The sequence below is a fragment of the Haliaeetus albicilla genome, chromosome 6, assembly GCF_947461875.1.
Source record: "Haliaeetus albicilla chromosome 6, bHalAlb1.1, whole genome shotgun sequence".
NCBI classification, from domain to species: Eukaryota; Metazoa; Chordata; class Aves; order Accipitriformes; family Accipitridae; genus Haliaeetus; species Haliaeetus albicilla.
In genome coordinates, this window is record NC_091488.1 from 13,198,760 (window position 1) to 13,222,663 (window position 23,904).

The following is a 23,904-nucleotide window of genomic DNA, read 5'->3' on the forward strand; positions in this document are numbered from 1 at the left end:
TTCTGTGTTTGTGTCAACCAAAAATGGAAGTTTTTTTACAAGTAAGCAGTATATGCAAATGTACAGCACAGTGGTGGTATTGGTAATGTTTCCTACCATTTATTGGAAAACAAAAATCATACCTTATGCTGATATGTTCTCGGACAGAGAGGGTTAGGAAGGTATTTTGGATGAAATGTTAGAGAACCTTCAAGCCAGTTGGAGCCTTCAAGCCCTCCGGGTAACAGCTGAACAGCCCATGGCAGAAGTGTTCAGAAGAATGAGGGCTAGTCTTGTGCTCTGACCAATACCAACTTTTTTCAGTGTTACAGGATCTGTGGTTTAAGGTCGGGAGGGCGACTACAGTCACATGGATGGCAGAACCAAGATTATCATAAGCATGCTTTGTACCTAGGTTTATAGGTCTTTGTTAGAAAGATCTGACCAAATTATATAATGTATTTATTAAGTTGTATCTGTATTAAGTATAGGCATCTATTCTTATTAAGGAATTACGGGGATTTTTTTCATTGTTTGCTCAGGTTTTTTTAATTACTTTATAAATTGTTTTGCCATGGAAAGACTAAAAAAATAAGTTTATAAATGCTATCAGAAACTGCCTGTGTTCCAGGCAGAAATCTAGTTGCTAGAAATTTCATGAAAGTAGATTACTGTTGGATTTTTGCTGGCCTTACAAAGAACGCTACATCAGCAGATGCAAAAGTGATCGGATCTATTTCAGTTTACACTACAAAGAAAGAGATTTCCCATTTTACTTTTGGATGTAAACCACTTAGTGTGTTTAATCTGGGGATATTTTCTTCTAAAATGAGAAACATTTTATTAGAGCTTGCATTAGGATCCAGATGTTTTGATTACCTTCCCTAGGCATTGCGTTTGATTTTGTGGCAAGTAACAGTCAAATTGTTTTGTGTGTATCTGATATTTCTTAGGTGTTCAAGGTCTGTTCTTTTTCTTTTTTGTCTTGCAGTTTTCAGTGAAGATCTACACGCCAGTCTATATTTTGTCAATGCATCTCTGCAAGAGGTAGTGTTTGCTAGCACCACAGGGACATTGGTACCCTGTCCAGCAGCAGGGATCCCCCCTGTGACGCTCAGATGGTACCTAGCAACGGGCGAGGAGATCTACGATGTCCCAGGGATCCGCCACGTCCACCCCAATGGCACTCTCCAAATTTTCCCCTTCCCTCCTTCAAGCTTTAATAACTTAATCCATGATAACACTTACTATTGCACAGCTGAAAATCCTTCAGGGAAAATCAGAAGTCAGGATGTTCACATTAAGGCTGGTAAGTACAGTCCTTTATTGGGTTCAAATGGGATTGAGGAGGGAGGAAACTTGGGTGTTTCAAAGAGTAGCAGCAGCTGTGAATCAAAGGAGATCGGCCAGAAGTGTAATCTCTGAAGTCTTCACAATATTAAGTAAAACAGTGGATTCTTCCCTCTCCTCCCTGTTCTGATTTGTTTTGGTGGAGAAAAGTTAGTTTTTCAAAGATCATAATCAGTTGGGCTTCTGCACAAATATAAGGAAAAAATGAACAGATAATTAAATCATTAATCAGACCATCCTTACTCATTAAAGAGCCGTGAGAGAAAAAGATGCAGTCTTTGGGTTTTGTATAGGGGTTGAAAGAATAGAGGAATGCTTGCCTAATCACATCCCTTCTCATTTGCTTGTACTCAGTTGTGCTTTGTTTTGAGAGAGAAACTCGTGTCCCGTGTAACGATTCAGCAACTGATGTTGGTCCATAGGCAGTGCTTTCTGTTTAAGTGAAAAGATGCAAATGAGCATAATGGTTTTGCGTCTGTTTTCTATACTGACTCTGTGCAGACTGGGTCAGCCAGCAGAGAATTAGAGTGGGATCAAAATCAGGCCTTTTGTTACAACACATAAACACATGATTGCATAGTTTTTGAAGGTTTTGTCTACCCATTTCTGTTAATTAAAATATTCAAACAAACAAACAAAAGCTAGTCTGGGAGCTGACCCTTGGCTAATGCAAATCTTCACAACCTCTTTGTTGTTGTTGGAGCTATGCTAGTCTTTTCTCAGAAAAGAAGTATCTTTCCTTTGGAGATATGCCTTCATGGGAGTTACACAGGGAAAACTGAACAGTTAGCAAGTAGATCTGTCTGTGACTCTCTTTTCAAATGAAAGAAAGTATTCTCTTCTTCTTAACAATAAATTAACATTCAGAGATCTGTAGTTTGTAGACAATTAGAAGGCAAGAATAAAAAACAGGTTTCCATGAAATTCATCTGCCTTATTAAAATTTTAGTCTAGAAAAGTGGGTTTTCTTGCACGAGAAGTGACTAGTAGAAGCAAGTTCACATTACGTATATGTGGAGTTTCTATAATGGTCTATGTTTCTTCTGAAAATGTTTAGTTGTCCACAGATCAAAAAAACCTGAAAACCAAAGATTCATAAGAATACATAGTAACTAACTTTAAGTTTGGAACTTAGTTCTGGGTTTTGTGCTTTTGGTTTTACTTTAATGGATTTGTGGACAAGTTGTCTGACAGAATTATATTTAGAGAGAACATAATATTTTTTTGTCCTTTGTGGATTTGTTAATGTATCTGAATTTTGAGCATCTTTTAGGCAGCATTTTTTCCAGTATTAGTTTCCAATTTTTCTATTTCTTTAATACACTAACGTGGTGATGTAGAGGAGGCTAAAACTTGCAGCGTTGCTAGCTAAGGCTCTGAACTGGTGTTCATTTAGTTGTAAAAGCATATGATATAGATGACTGGATGCAGCTATGTCCGTTGCTCAGCATTGACCCATTTATCCATGGAACCCCAAGAGAAGTCTTCCTGCTCTGCTTAGGAAATAAACATCGCAGATGGAAGGACCTGGCAAAAAGGCTTTGCAGTAGGTGGTTGTAGCTGTTTGACTCACAAGCTAACGACTCTTTTCGGCCAAGTCAGAAATGCCCCTTTTACCCCTTTTCCTTCCCTTTTTAGCCTTTTAGCCTGGAGCCATTCATTTCTCCACATGATTCAATTTCTCAGCTAATCTGGGGTTTGGATAGCAAGTTAAACAAGTCCCCTTCCTTCATATCAATTCATATTGTGTGTCAGAGCTGTCATTGTGCTGATGGCAGAAAATAGCTGTTAGTGAGTATCTTTTCCAAAGGCTTGTGTAATCCCCCAATCATAGGAAAATACAATTTTTGAGAGTCTTCTGCACATAGCAGTAAGTGTATTTTATGTTCAGATGATAAACCCTGTGTTGCTCAAATATGAAGTGATAAACTTCATTTGTGTGTTACTTTCAATTATATTTCTGTTCATGTGAATTCTGTATACAGTTTCAGATTGGCCCTAATTAGCCTGATTTTTGGGGCGCCTTTTCTAATCTCTTTTCTTCTCCGTCTCCTCCTCCTTCCAGTGCTCTCCAACAGCAGTAGGATTTCCTAGGAATACAGAAGCAATCAGTGGAGCACCCGATCATAGCAGAATCATACAAAGACTAGTATAGCTCTGCCCATTCTTACAGTCAACCTGAGAAAGTCTGAAGCAGATATAAGGGTTCCAGCTCACAGATGATAGTAATTGTGGTTTTGTATGTAACTTTGCATATAATGCAACACACATCCCCAGCGCCCAGAAAACCATAACCCGCACACCTAGACACCTAAATCTAAACCTCTTCCAGGCCAGTCCCACATGAGAGTAAAGGTGCATATCTCCATTTCATCTTCAAGCTTTCCTGTGCAATCAAGGCAGGGAAGAATATATCTTTTTAGCAAAGGCTGAAATTCTTATATAAATTCATGACCTGGGGACTTGGGATTTAAAAAAAAATATAAAAAATCAGAAAGTAATTCACGGGAACTGGCAAAACTATGATCTGGAAATAACTGAGGGGCCTCTGAAATCACAATAATGTAAACTTTTAAAGCAAGGAAATGAATAAACCTCTTTCCAGTTTTTGTGTCCCACATAGGGTTTCTGTGTTTGCTTTTACTGAAATGATCAGCTGGTCAGATTTTCAAAATGGCCAACTGTTCTGAAAAAATAGAAATACCTTCAGCAGTGTGTTAGGATATTACCGCTAAACAAGCCTTTTCTGCACATGATGGCTGAAGCATGAACATTAGACAAAAGTCAGCCTCATTAAGATGATCTCTCTGTCATCCCCTCCAGTGTAGAACAAGATTAGGGGGCTGCTTCATCACAGGGCAGCCAATGTTGTAAAGTCACTGCGTTAAAGATGCTTATAATATCAGTTCAGCACTTATTACAGGGTTAAGAAACTTAACGTTTGATTTAAAACTAATTCTTGTCTTTTTTAAAAATTAGTGGTGTGTCTCATCATAGAAGATGGATTTGTTTTGTTTTTAAAAAGGTATCTAATTTAAAATTAGATTTATTTACTTTTGGTTAGATTTCCTAATTGTTATATTGCTATAGTCTTGTTTGGAATAGAGAACTTCAGTCTTCCCTTTTACAGTGGTAGCACTGGACTTGAAAACCTGATGCTCTTTGCATTTGTGAAAACTACAGTTACATTTCAGTAATTTGCCTTTTTTTCCTAAAATACATTGTAAGTGAGGCTAGCATTTAGAAATTCCAGTGTTCCTGGTGTATAGAAATACTTTTATAAACTCTGCAAAGGATTTACTGACTCTTCAGTCTAGAATCAATGTGGTTAAATGTAATTGGCAGAGCTTGGTATATGTTTGTGGGCAGGATATGTAGGCAAGAAATGGGACTGTAATGTGGCAGTTCAGCATTGCTGACTTGGTTACACTGCTGCACTGGGGTTGTTCTTCCCAATAACTTTTACCCTCAGGCGTATACATGCCTCGGACACGCACGTCATTTTTGCAATACATTCACCCCTATTTTCATTGAAACTGTTTGTCACTTCAAGATATGTAACTTTGTTCATCACCTCAGATATATAACTGTATTGGCTGTGGTGATTTCTTTATTTGCACCTTGATCTTATGGTCCTGTGGAGAGTCTATGCTGCTGCTTGTGCTTCCTGCCTCACCCATTTATTTCTTGTAGTAGACAACATCTGTTTCTTCTCTGCTCTACCACCTTCTCCGTTAACTGTTGCTCACAGGATTTTTCACCCCTCATTCTTCATTGAAATATTTCAGTGCCAGGATTTTCCTTCTTTCCATTCTGCTACCCAATGCAACTTCATCTCATCCCAGCAATATTAGTTTAGTGTGAAGGATTTCTCCAGTTGTTTTTCTTTCTCTTTGCCCATTAAATTTATGCTTCCAGATGCTAGACAAATGATAACCTGGATCTAAGTGCCCTGATACTGTTTTTTAATACAGCTCTGAATCATAGTTTCTGTTTTCTTACCATTAACCTATTTCTCTCAGTGCTAGTCAATTGAATATAGCTCTCGCCTTACCTATGATCATTTCTCTGTGTTTCTGAGACACCTTGCTTTTTTTCTGCTTGTCACCTCCATCGATTTTCTCCTTCGGTTCTCACTTCTTCAAAATCCTAAGTGACACTGACCTTCTCTTCTACCCTCTGGATGTCTAATTCACACACAGTACTCGTATGTACTTTGTACCCTTTGATAGAGCAGAAAACAATTTGTGATGGGAAATGTGGCATGAGAAACTAGACAAGTAATAGAAGGCATAACACCATTTACCCATATAAATATGCACTTCTTACAAAAGTCTTTCTCCTTGCCCTCAGAATTAGGTAGGGGAAGAACACAGAAATATGGTGAAATGCAGATTTTGAGGAAACAAAAAGATCTGGGAATGCTTTCATATTAATTTGAAACTAGCCTTGCAAAACTCTATCATTTACTGAGACAAAAGAATTTACAACCTGAGTAACTTTCCTGGGAGAACTTTGCAGTGCTAACTGAGGAAGTGGATGGGATGTGTGATTATGACTTGTTTAATGAAACCTCTTCTTCTATCTTCAGTTTTACGGGAACCCTATACAGTCCGTGTGGAGGACCAGAAAGCCATGAGAGGCAATGTAGCAGTGTTCAAGTGCATTATCCCCTCCTCTGTGGAGGCATACATCACTGTTGTCTCATGGGAGAAAGACACAGTCTCGCTTGTCTCAGGTAGGCTGTTATGGCTTTCTTTTCCAATTGACAATGGCATCTCTGGTGCCTCTCCCCACCCCCCCCCCCCCCCCCCCCCAAATGCCTGATGTTTACTTTGAGTCAATTATAGCTGAATGGTATGTCATCCTTCCAGTAATGTATTTCATATTAGCATTGCTGCATCCCTATGACTGTGTGTGACATGAAGGTTTTAGACAGCCCTGCTTTTTCTAGCATGCTTAAGGGGAAAATAACATGGTTTTGTTTTATATCAGACATAAAACCAGCTTCCTGGTGCTGTGGCAATGGGTTCACATTTTAACTTTGATAAGGAACTCCTACTTGACAAAGAAATTTCAGTTTCATAAAGCATGTGTTGGGTTGTAATTTTTTTCAGTAGTAATGTTACTCATAGATTAGAAGAAATCCTGAGTTTAAATCTGTTTGGTTGTGTTTAAATGAGGTATGTAATCGATATTTATACCTTCATGACATTTTAATTTCAAATATCTTCATAGATAATACTGGAGGCTTAAGCACACGGTAAACGGTGCTGTAAGCCTAATATATTGAACTGAAATAATCTGTTCTAAAGCAGTTATATGCATTAATCTATTTACTGACAAAGTGAGGCATTGTTCAGGAAGTACAGGGAATTCAGGCAAAGAATATCCAACATTTTAAATCATAAACATTGTAAGAAATTCATGGGACAAAGTATATGCAGGAAAAATATTTTCAGTATAGTACATATCTAAATTATATATTACGCACAGTGCAGCTGTTTTTACACATACAAATGATTTATGTGTCCAAAAATTTGAAATATATTGTTTTAAAATAATGCAAAATGAAAAAAAATAGTTTGAGTTAAATGTTGCTGCAGAGTATATTTAAGAATGTGTTTGTGTTTATGATCCTACAATGTGTGGAAATGTTTTTACATTTCTCAGAATATTAGTAATCTTTCCTTTCTGGCAAACGTGGCATTGATGGAAATAGCTGTTTCTATATGACTCGTATTATAGATTCTGTTTCTCTATGTGTCTTATTGATTCCTTACATAAGCTTGTTCTATTTTCTTTCAAATATATTTCAAATAGCTTTCTAAGGATTTGGTAGATATTTAAGTTCCATGTAACTGATGATCAGTTGTCCTATACTGCTGGTGCACTGTTTAAGCTTGGTAAATTCATTTCCTTTTTATGCTCTTGGATTTTGATATGGCATATTATTTTTGTCATTGAGCAACTGAAACTGAGAGTGTTTCCACAAAGAGGTCTGTAATATCTGAATTGTAGGACTCACCAACACTTCAGGCAATATATTCAGGTCAGAGTTGTATATAAATACACAAATAAGCTTTCCATTATTCTATATATAATAATAGAGAACTATGCTTATGATTGTCTAAACTATAATTAAGATTATCTAGTGCAACAGTGGATGGATGTGTTTACTTTGCTTCACCTTAAGATAGGCTACTACATGGTGCACGTACATCTGGACGTGTGAGTATTGGCTGGAGTAAAAGAATGGGTATACCTGCATGGTTAACTATCTTAATATTTTTTTTAAGTTTATTCATTCTATATTATAAGAAAATGTCCATATTTTCTCTGTCAACATAGATTGTGTCCTCTCAATTTGATTTTTTTGACTTGAGCATTAGTACTGAGTACCTATGTCATATCTTTGAGTGGCCCAATCCTGCCCTTCACCCTGGAATCAGGAGAAGGGCACACAGGTCTCTGTAACCCCTTCTTTAGGGAAGAAAGTGTGGCATTTCTGAAGACCATCATGGCTGCTATTTTACGATAATTTTATTCTGGTTAGTCTATATTGATTTTAACCCCAAACGTTTGGGGAATAGAAGTGTGTAATAACATTTAACTATATTGACATAAATTTAGTCTTTTTTTTCCTTAATGCAACTTCTGACTGTGGTTGACTAGGCTACAATTATTAAAAATCTATTACAGATTTTAAAACTTAAAATCCAGTTTCTATTTATCTCACAATTCCTTAATTTGACAGTTAGAAATCTAAATGGAAATAAACCATAATTCATTAAAATTGGAGCTATTAAAAATCTCAGTTTATCATATTGGATCATATCACAGAAAAGATTTAGTTTCAGAGGTGAAATCACAGGTTAGATTACAGGTCGATGCTATCTGTCGTGCAAGGGCAAAAGTGAGGCAGGAAAACATTGCTCCAGTTTAACCACAATGATTGCAAGATTTGTTTGTTCACCACTTATACACTTAAACTGCAGCTTAATAATGGGACCATTTAAAAAACAGAACCCATACGTGTTTCATAAAACAATTGCCTTGAGTTTTACCCATAATCAATATTGCAATAATCTGGCCATGAACTCAAATGGTAGATATTGATGAAGCCTGTCTTCTTAGAATGTCAGTGCTGATGAATAGGATGCAAGACGTAACATGTCTATTGAGCTGTTTTCCACTAATGATCAATATTCTGAGGAAATGCATATGCTTGCTTATACAGCTACTGCTAGCGTGTTTTCTTCTGTGTGCTAGACCAGATTCATTGGTATGTTTTTTATCTCACCATTTAATATTGGAAAACGTCAAGTTCTGATTCGTTTTGTTCTTGTTTCTTAATATAACTGATTAATTGGTTACTCATTAACATCAGAAAAAATAAGACTTTTCTTGAGGGGAAACCTCTACTGTGAAAGAGCAAGAATATAAAAGATATACGCTCACAGTGATCATTATCATGGTTTGAGGTGGACAAGGCTTTTGTGGGAAAACTAGATAGTATTTACTTGAAAAGAAGGAAAAAGAAAAGAGAAAAAGGAAGGCAGAGAGAGAGAGGAAAAAGATGAGAAGAATATTTTCACTGAGATGATACATCTGTTTCAAATAGAAGACAAGTAGCCTGGGAAGCTTACACCTCATAGGAGAGAATGGGAGACCTCCTATGACAGGAAGCAGGGCAGTTTTTCAGTGGGGAAGCTCCATATGCAAGTGGTCCAACAGAGAAGCATTTTATTTTTTTTGAAAGGCTTAAACCCCAATGCAATACTTCCAAGTATGATTTAGAGTAAATATTTCATATACCTGTCTATCTGTAGTCCCATTCTGACTACTAGAATAGAGAGATCTGTAGATGAACCTGAATTCTTTATTTCAGCTGTTACTTACTGTTCTAGGTATCAGTTCTCTTTTTATGTAAATTCAACATTTTAAAGAAAATAGCAAAGTGTTTTTACTTTTATAATTTAAAAAAAATATCTAGCTTTTTGGAAAGACTGTTTAAGAGGCATATTCCTTGATTAAGAGAGTGAGATTTTTTTTGCTCTCGCAACAACAGTGTACTATCCTGGACATATTTGCTTTTGTCTGTATGCTTAGTTCTCAGAGAACACAGTGATGTCTATAGTAATCAAAGTGTGTAATAAATATGGCTGGGAAAAAGCATCTTCTGTTTCCTGGCTGCAATTTTTTGTCATGCTTCCAGGTTATTGTAAAGTAATTGGGAGTTGAAACATATTAAGACATATTGCTAGAGCATTCCAAGAAGTGTCCAGATAGGTCAGACTTCCCATTCAATAAAAGGGAAGCTGCTCATGTTTTGAGCCAGAAATACTGAATTCTATGAAGTTTCCATGTGCAAGGACAGCTGTGGACTGAAGAGGTGTGCATGTGTTTGTCTGTCTGTCAGGGGAACGGCTAAATAATTGGGGTTTTGCTCCTACACTTTGCCTTTCAATGTGACAACAAATCTGAGGCCAAAAAGCTTTTTCAGGGTTTCTTCTAGGGGCCAAGGTAGCGGGAAAAAGATTTTTAAAGCAAGGCAAAAACAATTATTTGGATGAATCTGTTCCGCGGAAAAGTCAAAACCACCAACTTCCAACAACAGATACATGGAAATCTTTTCATACTGGAAAGATCCATTTTGAATAATAATTGTTAGATCAACTATTCAGCCATCTCCACTAAATACAGATGTGTTACAAACTCTCATGATAGACAAGGACAGCAGCAGACCTCTGCAGTTGTCAATCTGCTACAAATGCATAAAGTATTTCTTATTTGCCCATCTGTGTCTTCTAGTAAAAGCAATCAAACTTTCCAGTGGTGTGTGTCTTGCCTAAGAATCTCTGAGATGTTGCCAAAACTGGAGGTAACTCTGAGAAGTCGTAAGGCGCTCACAAAGTGCAGGTTATTGCTGTACCAAGCTCTACAGCTGTAACTTCAGGATGTCTTTTCTGAAGATCCTTCTTTTCTGAAGAATTGTATACTGTCAGTTGACTTGAAACTGAGTCTGAAATTAATTTGTATTATAATAAGTAGCATAATGATGTGCAGTTTTCTCTTGCACCAGTAACCAGCTCCTATGCATTTTCATTAGATGACACTAAACATAAAAGCTTAAATAATCCTAGAATGTTTTATGAATGATAGCTGCATATGGCTTGCTCAAAGGCCAAGTTTCCTTTCCTCCTTACTGCTTTCCTTCACAAACCATTCCCAAAGAAAGAGACTTTTGGAATCAGCTTTGTGTTGACCTTGTAACCATTGAAAACAGCCTAGGCCCTGCAGGACCAAAGAGTGCAGAAAAAGATGTTTTTGTAACAACAGCCATAAAACCAAGGAACAATAGTATAGAAAAGTGCCACACTACAGACTGTGCTTCTGCTCCCGTCGAGCAACTGCAAAGGAGACGGGAGACTAGTGCTTGGTTTGTAGTATTTCTTCTTCACACACAGAATGGAGAAGCTGGACTAAAAGGTAAAGGGAAGGTAAAGACAAAATAACTGCTGATTCTGCTCTGCCGAGGTGAAAGCAAAGAGCAGAGTCCGTTCGTGTGTAATTAGCTCCAGAGAGAGCAAAGGATGGGTGTGGTTATAGGGGAAGGAGGGCAGAAATGGATTATTAAAAATAAAGGTAAGGGATCAGCAGAGAGATGGAAAAGAGGAGAATGAAGAGCAGATGGAAACAAAGAGAAAGGCTGAAGAATTAAATTTGGTCTGTCACTACATACTGTACTTCTGTTACGAATGCCTCCTATTCTGAGGCTGATAACTACGAGGGATTTCGAGTTTTTCCATGTATCTGAATAGCTTAGTGCCAGGAGCGGGATCATGAATAGGTTCATGCCCTGACCTTTCTGAATTCCCATTTTCCTGTCTAATGACATACCATGCAAGAATCTGTCTGATTTATACATAGAGTGTGACTGCTTAAAAAAGGTAGAAAAGGAGAGAGACAGTTAATAACGACTGTGCACAATGGCATATTTAAATCTGCACCAAAAGAATAGCAGCTTTGAGGGAAAGGTGTGTAAGCATGAATGGAACACGGTTCCCTGAAGGGCTGTGACTGACATGCCGTTGACAGCCGATGAGCCTTCCAGCCAGCATACTTTCCATCAGCCAGAAATTAGACACACAGGACCATGGCTTGAGAAGTGTCACTGATGTACAATGACCTACATTTGATGTAATGAATTGCATTATTTATTTACACACAGTTCCTCAAGTCTTGTCTTTAAAAGGCTCAGGGGCTCTTGGATCTCTTTCTGCACAAAGGGCTTTTCTGAACTGCTGTGGTTGACAGTAAGCAGTCAATGTTTGCCAGGAGTTATCACGTGGTAGCATCTAAAATACAGCACTGCAGTTTTCGTTTGTGCTGGGGTTTGGAGATTATAGCAGTGGTTCGGTTTACACAGAGCGATCACTGTTTTTTCAGCCATGAGGTTTGTACATAGTAGAAAAAAAAAAAATAAAATCTCTCTATGGAGAGTGGTCCTGTGTGCAGTCCTGTGTTCAGAATTAGATTATTGCTGATGATCACAGGGATTAAGCCCAGCCATTTGATTGAGGCTGTGTCTTGTAGAGATGAGCTATGATCTTTCTTGTTTTGGTTTGATGTCAGGGCTTAATCATGGCTGCCAACCAGCAAGCATTCAGCAGACACTTAACCTATGCCACTGAATGCTCTAGATGAAAGATTTTTTTCCAGTTCCAGGTGGAGTGGGATGAAGAGTACAATTTTTTTATTCTTAAATATTAGTGACATATATAAAATAAAAGATTTCTGAATGTAAATCTACCTTCTACCAGAAATATGTCATTGAGATTTAATTCTGCTATTCCAAGTTGTGATAGGACAGAGAAAGTAAAGCAGTCAAACCCCTACATCTTCTGAGCTTCCTTGACTCCCTGGAAAGCTAATGTGAGTAGTCTTCAGCAATGCTCAGGTCAGACAGTAGGTTTGCTGTTACAGTAATGTGTTTTCTAAGCTTCCTGAAGACATGTAAAGTGCACTTGCCTATCTCTAAAGACAATATATTGCTTCCTCACTTTCTTTTTCAACAAAGTTATTTTCCTAAGGGACCTAGGAAAAAGTAATTTACTGCATTATTTAAGAAATCTCTAGTTATCTGCATTTTTTCCGAGCGCACTGTTCTTTTAAGAGGAGCATGTCTTATAATCCTAGAAAGTGGAGATGGTAAAAACTTAGCACTTCCTGCTTGTGCAAACATTTTTCACACTCTTCTTTGACTCATTGTAAACTAAAATTGTAACTGAGTAAGGCAACGTACTTACAACTGTTCTTTGGAGGACCTTTCCTCTGGCTACTCTGCAGCCTGTGCTCTGTGTTTGCTTCCTATTCTGTTATGCTGGAGTATTTTGATGAGGTGAATCATTCTAAAATTATGGCTGTGCGATGGGTAGGATTGGATGCAAGGATTTCAACAGCTTTGTAGGAGGCAGGTGTTTAGAGTGACTTGAAGGGATGAAGGTGGAAAGCATCTGATCGACATGTCAAAGAATCACATTTTGATAGCAGAGGGGAAATTGAGTGATACAGTTGTAGGCAAAGGAGTGGTTTCTGATCATTTAATCAGCACGGGGAAGCACACATGGAGGTGAAATGGAAGCATTAATATCAGAGAGTCTGTTTTCCTGTAGAGGGAACTTGTGGAATTTCCTCAGTGTGACTGGATGTTTTGGCTGCTCTGAGGGTGTAGAACATCAGTGGCTGAGTTTGTGAGAGATGGAGGAGAAAAATGTATTTGAGTGGGATGTCTTGGTGCTTCAAGTGCAGAAAGCCAAAATTTGCTCTGTCTCACTATATCCAGCAACTTTAATACTAATAGGGTACACAAACAGTAGCAGTGTTTTTGGCATTTCAGTATTGAAGTGTGTCTAGGAGACAAGTATATCATAATTTTTTTTCCCCTCTTGGCGCTCTGTTTTGGCTAGCCCTCCATTCCCGTCAGTTGGAGGGTTCCTTTCCCTCTACTCACTTCAAATCCACCGCCCCTGGCCCTAATCTTCTTTCTCTATCTTTTTTCTCAACTCTTTAAATTTTTTTACTTACACAATTAAAGCGCATGAAAAACTTGACTGGATTTAGGCCCCCTTCAGAATTGCTTCTTGAGATCTTGTGAATTAAAGAGAGAGAGAGGGAGGTTGTAACTCTGCTTTCTGTGTTAATGTTTCAAGTACTTGGGGTTTTTAATTTTTTTTTTTTAATATATGCCTTGCTCTCTCTTTCCTTTTCTGTATCTATGAGTGTGTGTATACAGATACATATACATATAGATATATATATATATACGGGCACCTATCACATCTCTCTATGCCTGAGGGTCTGTTGGACCATGCATAACATTATCCAATCTGATGCCCTAACTGTTCTGTTTTACCACCTTGTTATTGATGTTGCCAGTCATGAAGAGGTTTCTTTCAGCATGGTTGAATTCAGTGGCACAGTTAGTCTCTCACTGGAAATATCTGTGTCACATTATTTTCTCTCCAGGTGTACTTGAAATTTCTTTCATTTTCCTGGGGCGAATCCCATTTTATCATCTGGCCAGCTTTTTCTAGCCCCCTCAGTTCCTGTAATATTAATTCTCTCTGGGGTTTGTAAAACCTTCAGATAAATATGGCCTGCATTTTAATTAACTTTATGTTTACCAGATCTTTATTAAAGGTGAAATATGAGCAGACTGACTGCTAACCTTTACAGGTGGTCATTGAACATTTTCCCATTTTATCATTGCTCTTTGTTTACAATTCTTCAGGCAGCTTTTGGTTCATAAAATTTTTCTTGAATTGACTGTTTTCAGCAATATTTTTATTGCTTTAGTTTGATGTGCAGGATTTTGGGGGGGGGGTTGATTTGTAGACAGCAATGCTCAGTGCTATCAGATTTGATACCAAAGGGCTAGGAGCAGGAACATACTTCAGTGAATCAGTGTGCTGGTTTTAGGTCTAATTTTGTTATTTATTTTCATTTTTACTTTTTGAAATAGTGAACATAGCATCATTTTCTTCCTTGTAGTCTGCTCTGCTAGGGGCTTGTGATTTTGTCACCTTCCTGAATGGCAGTGGATAAGTAGATGACCACATTAAGCACTGTATGCTTGAGGTTTCCCATCAAAACTATGTCTAACCTGAGCAAACAGCCAATGAGCTCTGACAGTTTTGATATGAGGGGACAAAATTGATGCATGAGATTCATTTTAATGAGTGCGTGCCTTACTACCCAGAATGCTTTATACCGTACAGCTTTTGCCTGTGTATGTGCGTTAGCTGCAGTCCGAGAGGGGTACAATGTCAAAACTGCCACCAGTTGTGATTTTTTTGGTTATTTTTAATACATTAAGGAGATACCTACAGGTGACACCTAGAGGAAATAGAAACAGTATTTTTCAGTGTTGTGTGTTGTACCAAGTACCTGATCTCAACTAAAACATCATTGTGGAGCACAGTGCTATTAAGTAGATAAACTCGCACATTTTTAGGGCTGTAGATGGCCATACAGATGGTCCTTTGGTTTGTCTTCCCTGTCAAGAGTCCAATTTTAATTGAAAGGCTCATTAGAACAATGACTCATTAGAAAGAATTGGAAGTACCTATCCGGTAGAGCTTTGTTTCGTTTGCTCTGACATCAGTGTCAGATCTCTGTTGCTTCACCTGATTTGCTAAACTGTAAAGGTATATTTTAATTGCATGTATGTTTTCTCTTTGGAGGAAGGTTACAATGAAGATCAGGTGATCTTTTATTTAGAATCAAGCAAATTTTTAAAGCCTGTGATCTGGTGTGTGATCTCGAGCTGTGTAACTGCACAGGAGCAGACACTCTCCTACTGCAGAAAGGTGGTAGATGCAAAGGCTAAACTTTTTATGTTGTAAGCAGTTGCTGTACCAAAATGTCTTTGGTTCTGCTAGAAAACTTCAAGCTAGTGAATTTTTTATAGAAGTGAGAGTACAGGGGAAGAAAGATCGAACTGTTTAGATGTTCTCTCCCACCATCAAAACTGCATTATAATTGCGATTACACATAGTTTTCCCGGCAAAAATAGCCTACCGGTTTGTTAGTTCACGTTTGTTTGATTTGAAATAAGCTCTGCATGTTTTTACCGTGCACTCGAACACTGTTGGTGTTGCATGAGTTGAAATGTTTACTGCAGGCCATGGAGACTGACATGATGCCATGCTTTCAGCTGGCGGAGGAGTGTGATCCACACAGACCTGTCAACAAAAGCAGGTCAGCAGGATTGAGCAAGAAAAAAAAAAAATCAATAAATCTTTGAATTAATCATGCAGCTGCCAGAGAGAATTATGGGTGCATGAAATGAAGGATGTAGGTATACATCTATGGCAACTTATTCTTTCCTACCTCATTGTCTCCTTTCCTTTTGTTTGCCTGCAAGTTTTATTTTCCCCTACTGCCATCGGAACAGCTCTGTGTTTATTTGGATGCCTTCATGGAATACTCAATGTTCATGTTAAAGTAACTAATTCAATATGGATCACAGAAATCCCTCTTACTTTTCTCTCTCTGCACCGCCACTTTTCTCACTGACTGTTGTGCGCACTCAATATGAATTAATACAGGAATTTCACCTCCGCATAAAACTAAGATTGCACATCTTGTGCAGTGAATTGGACCGAAAGCAACTGCTGCTTCGGTGAACAGAGGAGTTAAAAATTCATGCTGGTGCTGCTGACATCTCAGGTGAGCGGCCGTCCTTGTTGAGCCCGTCTGCAGCGGTGTGGCTGGGGGATGAGCCCTGACTTGGACAGGGCTAACCGGTGCTCCCCCCGCCTCCAAATCTGGGCCAGATCCTCCTCCCTGGGACTGGTTCCCACCTTTGCCTCACAGGCAGATGTGGTCAACAAAAATCACTACAAACAGGGAGTGTTTCATGCCCTGCTCTCTGCTGCTGGACAGCAATCAGATCCAACCATGGAGAGCTAAAAGGGCAGCTCAAGAGGGAGTAATTTGACACTAGGGACATGCCTTAGAGAACTGTGAGGAATTATGAATTCAGGGATGCATCTGGTGTATATCTTTGTGGCTTCAGCTCTCTGCTTCGGTTTCATTCTCTCCTCCTCCTCAGAAGGATTTATCCTTCGTTGCGGTGCCCTGGAAGGATTGTTCTGTATAGCTTCCCCATGCAAAACTTGAGTGTTTTACTTCTACCCCACGTCTGGGTCTGGTAGTGAGGAGGGATGGTAAAATTAATGCTCCAGCATCTTTAAATCTTTGTCTGCTCTGAAGAGGATGCAGAAGTCCCTCCTCTGTGCCCAGCTTAACTCTCCAGCTGCAGAACTTTGTTGTGCAGCATGGCAAGGATGTCTCCTTGGCTCTCTGCCCAGGGATCGAGTCTGGTTCTCTTCCAGTTGGGGAACAGCCCAGCACTGGATGCTCACTTTCACTGCAAATTCAAATTCATTTTCCTTTTTTATCCACGGCTTTCTTTGCAAATAGATAGTGATAATCATAAAATCCCTGAGAACAATTACCCTGCTGCTTGTGGAAGGTCAGGGCAAGCTCTGTTCAGGGATTATGTATTCCAGCAGGGAAAACAGAGCTGACATACAGCACTCTTATTTCTCTGTTGCAAGCAGGATTTTTTTTTTCCTAAATGTTTTTCCCCCTTCTCCATTAAAACAGAGAACCAAATTCCTGACACACTCAGAAAATACTTTTGGGTTCAGCTGTGGAGGTGATTTTTTAATTTTTGAACTAACCAAGAGACAAATAGACTGCAATTTTCTAGGGAAAAAGAATTTCTTTTACTGCCCTCCCTTTGCAAAATGTCCTGCCCAGCTGTATCTAGTTAAATACCATTGTTTAGTAAACCCACGTTTTATTCTTTAAAGAGACATAACCCATACAAAAGTAACATCTTTTTTTTTCTCCTGATATTTTTCTTGCAACTGATCCTCCAGGCAATACCTGAGAGATAATGATGGAAAAAAGATATTTGTCTCTGTTTTTTAGACTCATATTTGTTTTGTGCCTGTAAGACTGTTTTGTCTGTACGAAGGACTGAAAATCCTTCCATGTACTCCATTTTCTCTTCCAATTTATAACTGTTTTTCACACAACACTGAAAAGAAAGGCATTTGTTCAAAACCTAAAAAGTATCTCTAAGATGAAAAAGAAAAAATGGCACCAACCGAAATGCTAAAAATCACTATATGGAAATACACAACTATACTGTAACTAAAACTGATCCCTTAAATGTACAAAATACTATGTAGATTAAAAAAAAACCCACAACTAAATAGATATATTCTATATAAAGAAATATTCATTATAGTCAGTGTTTTCTGAAAGCAAAACATTCTGTAAACTGTCAATGTGAAATTTTGCGAGAGTGTGAGTCTCAAGAAGCATAACAATTTTTACGTGTATGTGCAACATAATTTAAAATATTTTGAGATTATAATGTACTTATCTGAAATCTTTTGCAATTCATTCTGAATTATAATAAAATATGGAAGCAGCTGCTGATGTGAGAGGAGAGGTTAGGTAAAAGAAATTAGTGGAAAAAAAACCCAGGAAAAAACCAAATGCTCACATTGTATTGTATTTAAATCTGGAAGTCTTATGGAAGAATCCAGAGAAATAAGGGAATTAATCATCTATGTAATCCTTTTTGTTCTGCTTAAATGTTTTTTGAATTCATAAATGTACTGGATATCTCAAAATCTTTTTTGAAAACAAATAAGACATGGATTTTCTTGGAAAAATTCAGTTAGGACAAGAGAAGGAAAACTGATCTTCTTTTCAAAGTGGACATTTGTGACTTGCTGAAAAGCAATTTCAGGGCTGGGAAGCAAAAGTGCACCCATAAATAAGAAGTGATAGGATAATGCATGCAGTGTCACAGCATCCATTCAGCACTTTCATAGAATGAGTGAGAAAAAAGAGAACCCCTCTAAATGTCAGCAGCCCAACAAGATTTTGTGAGATGCTGTGTGCGTTTTCAAAAGGGATTTAAGAAAAAGAAGTTATTCACTGGATTTTGCTTTCCTTTTCTTTCATGCATCTTCTTTCTTGCATGAGCTGTATTTATTGATAGTAATTGTTTCCATCCTTATCAATGGTTATCCATAGTACTTTCTAGCGCTACCTTTTTTTTTTTTTTTTTTTTTTTTTAAAGTGCTAAAGAAATTAGGCATCATGAACTCTGTAGAAAATCAGGGAAACCTTTATTCCTGCCTATTTTAACATCTCTTTTCCCTTATGACAAACGCAAAGCCCCTTTCAGTTAATTAGAATTATTACCCTCATTTTACATAGAGGGAAACTGAAAAACAAAGCAGTTTCAAGATTTCCTCTGTTTCTCATCGAGGCTGCTGCAAACACTCAGGCTGGATCTACTAAAACATAGTCCTTTACTTGGATCCATGCTTTCTGTTTCTTCCCAAGTACTGCAATAGGAGTGCCCATCCAGCATGTACTCTGTGCTTCAGATTTCTCTTTATAGAGTTCTTATTGCCTTGGACTGGAGCTCCATGTGTGAGGATGTAGAAGGTGAAGCTCTGTGGGAGAGGTGGGTTTGGAAAGCATTGCTTATAATTTTATAATATAAAAGAAGATGAAACATTTTGCCTTTCCTGTGTCACTTTCATTTAGATTTATTTTCTTACTACATCTGATACCTAATAATAAATTGTTGGAAGGAAACCACAGGATCATAGGACCATAAATGTGGATGCCCTAGATTTGCCCAAAAAAACCCCCAAACCAAACCCCCGAACTTTGTGTGGTTTTAATCAATGAAAATTAATTACATTTAGAATCAGAAATCTCTTCCTCCGTCCTGTCTCAAAAAAGATTTTTGTTTGTTTTCTCTCTCATGATTGATGTCCTTTGCAGGAGACTTGTGGAATTTAAGGTGTATCTGAGTGAGTTGGGCATTTTTTTTTTTTTTTTTTTTTGGTCAGTTACTTTGTTAGGAAGAATATGTACTTGTGTTGGCTAAAAATGATGTCTTCTTATTGAAAAAGTCATGTTTCAGCCAAAACCAAATAAAAAAAAATAAAAGTCTACAAGGGATGCAGAAAAAACCAGAACTTTTCAATATTCTGAAAAAGAAATTTTTTCCTGTTTTAATTTCAAAGTGAAAACTGTTTGAAAACTACCCATGTATTTCTATAGGAAAAAACCCTCCTAGGATAAAAAAAGTTACATGATTTTTGGTTGATTGCTTTGTTCCATTATCAATCTTTGCAGTGGTTTTTTTTTTGATGTGCTGTTTATTTTTCACTTTCCTCCATGAATTCCTGTTTTGGGAAAAGGAGCAGTGAATATTTTGAGTTAATTAACATACAGATACTAACAAACTCCTTCATAACATCCACATAGGATACTTTCTGTGAAACAAAATTGCCAGAGTTCAGAAAAATTTTGTGTGTAGCCATTTAACTGCACCATTTATCTGAGATGCTCTTCTTAAATAAAATCAATGCTATTTTTGCATTTCCCTAATGGGAACCTATTAAGCTAAGTACACAGGCATTTTTAACCTCAGACACATCGCAGGGGCAAGTCAGTACTGGATTCAATCCAATGTATTAATGAGGAGCATTGAAATACTTGATCCTGTGTCTGGGCGGCTTGGTTGCTGGATTTGGAAGTACTTTGTTGATGCACTGTGTAACATCGAGATTCTAATCTAGAAGATGATTTAAGTCCTTCCCTCTCTAATACTCCACCCAGTATCTCTTTGCCTACTTGACAGTTATTATGGAACATCTTTTAATGCTTCTGTTCAGAATTCTTGCTTTCTGGAGTTCATAGATGCCCATAAAAATTAATTCTGGGTTGAAAATTGGCTCCAAATAATTTTAATTTGAATGATGAGCAATCTATTAGGCCATTGAAGATCTGCTGGCTTTAAAGCTAATATGGATGAGAACTGCAAAGCAGTCTAGGAAAGTCTGGCTGTATGAGCATATACCATGTGAATAGAAGGGAGCAAGAAACCAGAAGAGCAGGGGAAGAAAAAATGGTTTAGATTTATTCTGATTTGGGAAGTGGCTTTTTAGAGCAAGGAATAGAGCAGTCAAGTTCAGAATGGAACAGTAGCAAAATGTGCAGAAGAGATACAAGTCAATATATTGCCAGCAAAAATAAAGTGACTTTGTGCTTCTTTTACTGCAATAGGTATCCCATTAGTTTTCTGTAATGTTACCCTAGAAGCATTTGGAAGACACTGAGGAGAGAGCGATTAGGCCAGGTCTTAGCATAACCAGCTGCCTCTGACACAGTCCAAATGTGTCCATCTGTTCCCAAAAGGAAGAATGTTTTTCTCCACTTCCAAAACATCAGGGGAGAGGTCAAACTGTGAGTGTTGGGGGCTCGGAGGAGCAGGGGATTCAAGTAAAGTTGTTTTTCAGTTAAAACCTTTTCATTGAAAACTTTCATGTTTAACATTTCACGTTTTCATATTTTTTAAAAAAATTCCCCACTTCCTTTTCCTCTCCTCTCCCACAGTGCCATTCACCTTTTTTGTTAGCATAAATGTCTGAATTTAAAAAGGTATTTGTTGTAACACCACCCACACCCCCTAACTAAGGAAGTTTTAAGAAATTGCATAATTTGTCTACAAATGACAAGAGAGAAGTTGTGAAGGAGGAGGGGTGGGAAGAAGAAACTGCACATGTATTCTGTTGCATTCAATAACTGAAAACTGGAGGGGAAAGTTGAGAGAAAATCATCATGTTATCCAAATTATCTCTCCCTTTGGATGTGTGTTGTGCCAGGGGAGAGAGAGTAGGGAACAATGCTGGATAGGGGCTGAGGAGAGCTTTCTGTGAATTATTTCCTTTACTGAACTTTGGTAGCCCTGTGCTGTTGCTTGCTGGTGTCAGTATGTGCTTTCTGGGTTTAGTTATTTGGAAAATCTTTTGACTTCCACACCTATGTTAGAATTCCTCGGCAAAGGGATTAGGATGCCATCCCCAATCAGCATGGGATGGAAAAGGAGGAGCTAAACATGAGGTGCTATCCCATTTTTTGTCAACTTTTCACCCAAAGTGATCAGCATGCATGTATTTAAAAATTCATAAAATAATAAAATCCAGTTAAAAAATGCTGAAACTAGTACATCCCCTCAAAATATTGCATTGCTTAAACAGCATAGACTCAAGCAATTGAGTCATGAGCTGTGTTAAAGCACTTTAAAAAGCTGATTCAAAGCTTTGTTACTTGCTGCTTTGTTGAATCAACATATTTCATCAATAGGGCTCAAACTGATAAAATATATTGTTTTGATCTTCCTCTAGTCATTATGACCCCTACCACTTGGAGACAGTTGTTAGCACTGTTACTGCTATTCATAGGGCTCTTAGCCAGGTATTGGAAATCATCAATCATTAGCATTTAGGGAAAAAGGTGTTTAACAACATTAAGTATAAGAAATATACCAGATACTCATGTGAAGCTCTACCTATTGACCGCTGTAAACCAAGAACCAGCAGTGGGATAAAAGCACATTCCAACTATTGTTCCGCTGTGTACTCCATCAAGCACATGTGCTCCCATACCCTTCAGAAAGGACACAAGAGTGTCTCCACTTCTTCTCCAAAAGGTATCTTCAGCTGTCTCCAGGCAGCTGGTCGCTTGGTCCTTTGGAAATGGCAAGCTCAGGACTCTTAAGCAGAAACCACATAGTCCTGTGTGGTCATAAGATGTACATAGGATTCGGGCCCTCTGCCGAACTGTTTTCTGATTTATGTTTGTTTACTGAGGCAAATTGTGGCTCCAGCAGGCAGGGAGCTGAAGTGACTGCAAAGAGCTCACCCTCAAAAAGTTTATGGCCTGCTGTCTTTATGGGCCTAGCATGTGATAAAATACAAGGTTTGCATTCCAATTTCCCATCTAGGAAAGTGGCTATATGAGGAGTGTTAAACTTGAATATGGGACTAATTTATGGATGGTAACATGGCATTTATTCTGCAGCCTTGGGAAGGGTGCACCATCCTGGGAGGAGTGTTTACCTGTGACACAGCCCCTCCAGAGCTCCTCTAGCAATCACAGGCAGGGGTGGAAAACGTGGCTAGAGCTGGACGTGATTTGGCATCTGTTGCAGTTGGCTACTTGCTTCCTGCTCTCCTGCCCTATAACTTTTTCTTACCCTTGCCTTATATGGAGTTGCATCTATAAATATGAAGGAATTCTTGTTATTGATTTCTTGCTGGTGGGTTCACTTGAAGACTACATCTCTGAACATCTGGATAAACTTTGGGAAATGCCTCTATAATATGGAGAGCAAAGGCATGGACTAAATTTCAAAAAAGAGGTTTGCCAGTGCTAATGATAGAAGGCCCAATTAGCTGAAGAGGCTGGCAATGGACCAGCTGTACCTCAATTAAGCAACAACTAACGTGACCCTCAAATGGCCTGCATTGGCTAAAACGTAAGCTCCCATGCCTGTTTTGCTTGGGCCCTTGTCAAGATCCAGAATAACTATGGGGCCGCAAACTCTGGTGCTAGTTTCATGTTGAGTGAGTTGTCTCAGATACCTCTGCTCTTGGTCCCCCATGTAATAGCAGTGGGTATGACCCAGTTTTTCTAAAAATAAGCAGTCTTTTTCATTTGATCTGCTAGAATTAAAAGGCTTGCTGTAAAGTTATCTTAGAATGCTTAAAGAAGATAACACGTGGTCAGTCCCCTTTCCCCTCGCCCTTGGACACCAGTGCAGATAGCTCCTGGGATGTATACAATGTTGAATTTACAGAAACGTGAAAATGTTTTTTTTTTTTTGATAAATCACAAGCATCTTTCAGTGGCTCAAAAGATATTAAAATGTCACAGTGAAGCAAATCAGCATTCTCATTCTTTATTCCTGTCATTGAGGATACACTTTGCAAACTATGGAAAAAACAGATAATTACGTCTAGGAATTAGGAGAGTCAGAATATTGCTGTACTGCTGTGAACAATTAATGATATTTATCTTTCACATAAGGCTTTACACTTTTCCTGTATAAATCTCTTCTTATGCAGTAAGTAATAATTCAGTAAGTGCTATCTCTATTTCACACATACAGAAACTGAAACACTGCATGAGCATGGGGAAACCATCAGATCTGCCTCAAACCTTTTGCTAGATTTAAAGTTCGGCATGTAAGCATCATCTAGGCCCCTATTGTAGAAACTTTAGGTCATGTGTTCAGAATGTTCCTCTCACTAAATTTGTGTTTTATGTTTGATTCTATAGAGCTCTCTTGAGTTGATGGCTTTTTGGGTTTTATTAAATGGCGTTACATGTTTCTTGACATTGTAGGTGACATGAATATTGGCATCCAGTTTGTCCTGGTTTTGGCTGGGATAGAGTTATTTTTCTTTATAGTAGCTGGTATAATGTTATGTTTTGGATTTAGTATGAGAAGAATGTTGATAACACACTGACGTTTTCAGTTGTTGCTAAGTAGTGTTTATACTAAATCAAGGATTTGTCAGCTTCTCATGCCCAGCCAGCAAGAAGGCTGGAGGGGCACAAGAAGGTGGGAGGGGACACAGCCAGGGCAGCTGACCCAAACTGGCCAAAGGG

The 23,904-nt window shown here is 38.2% G+C and overlaps 1 protein-coding gene across 3 annotated transcripts in view; it reads left to right on the forward strand.

Moving 5' to 3' along the window:
• The window catches only part of DSCAM (DS cell adhesion molecule), a 471,653-nt gene that overhangs the window by 72,197 nt on the left and 375,552 nt on the right, over window positions 1–23,904 (forward strand). For all 3 annotated transcript variants that reach the window (XM_069785098.1, XM_069785097.1, XM_069785096.1), the window contains exons 2-3: window positions 971–1,288; window positions 5,921–6,067. In XM_069785098.1, coding sequence (XP_069641199.1) covers window positions 971–1,288; window positions 5,921–6,067 — 465 coding nt within the window. The remainder of the gene's footprint in view (window positions 1–970; window positions 1,289–5,920; window positions 6,068–23,904) is intronic.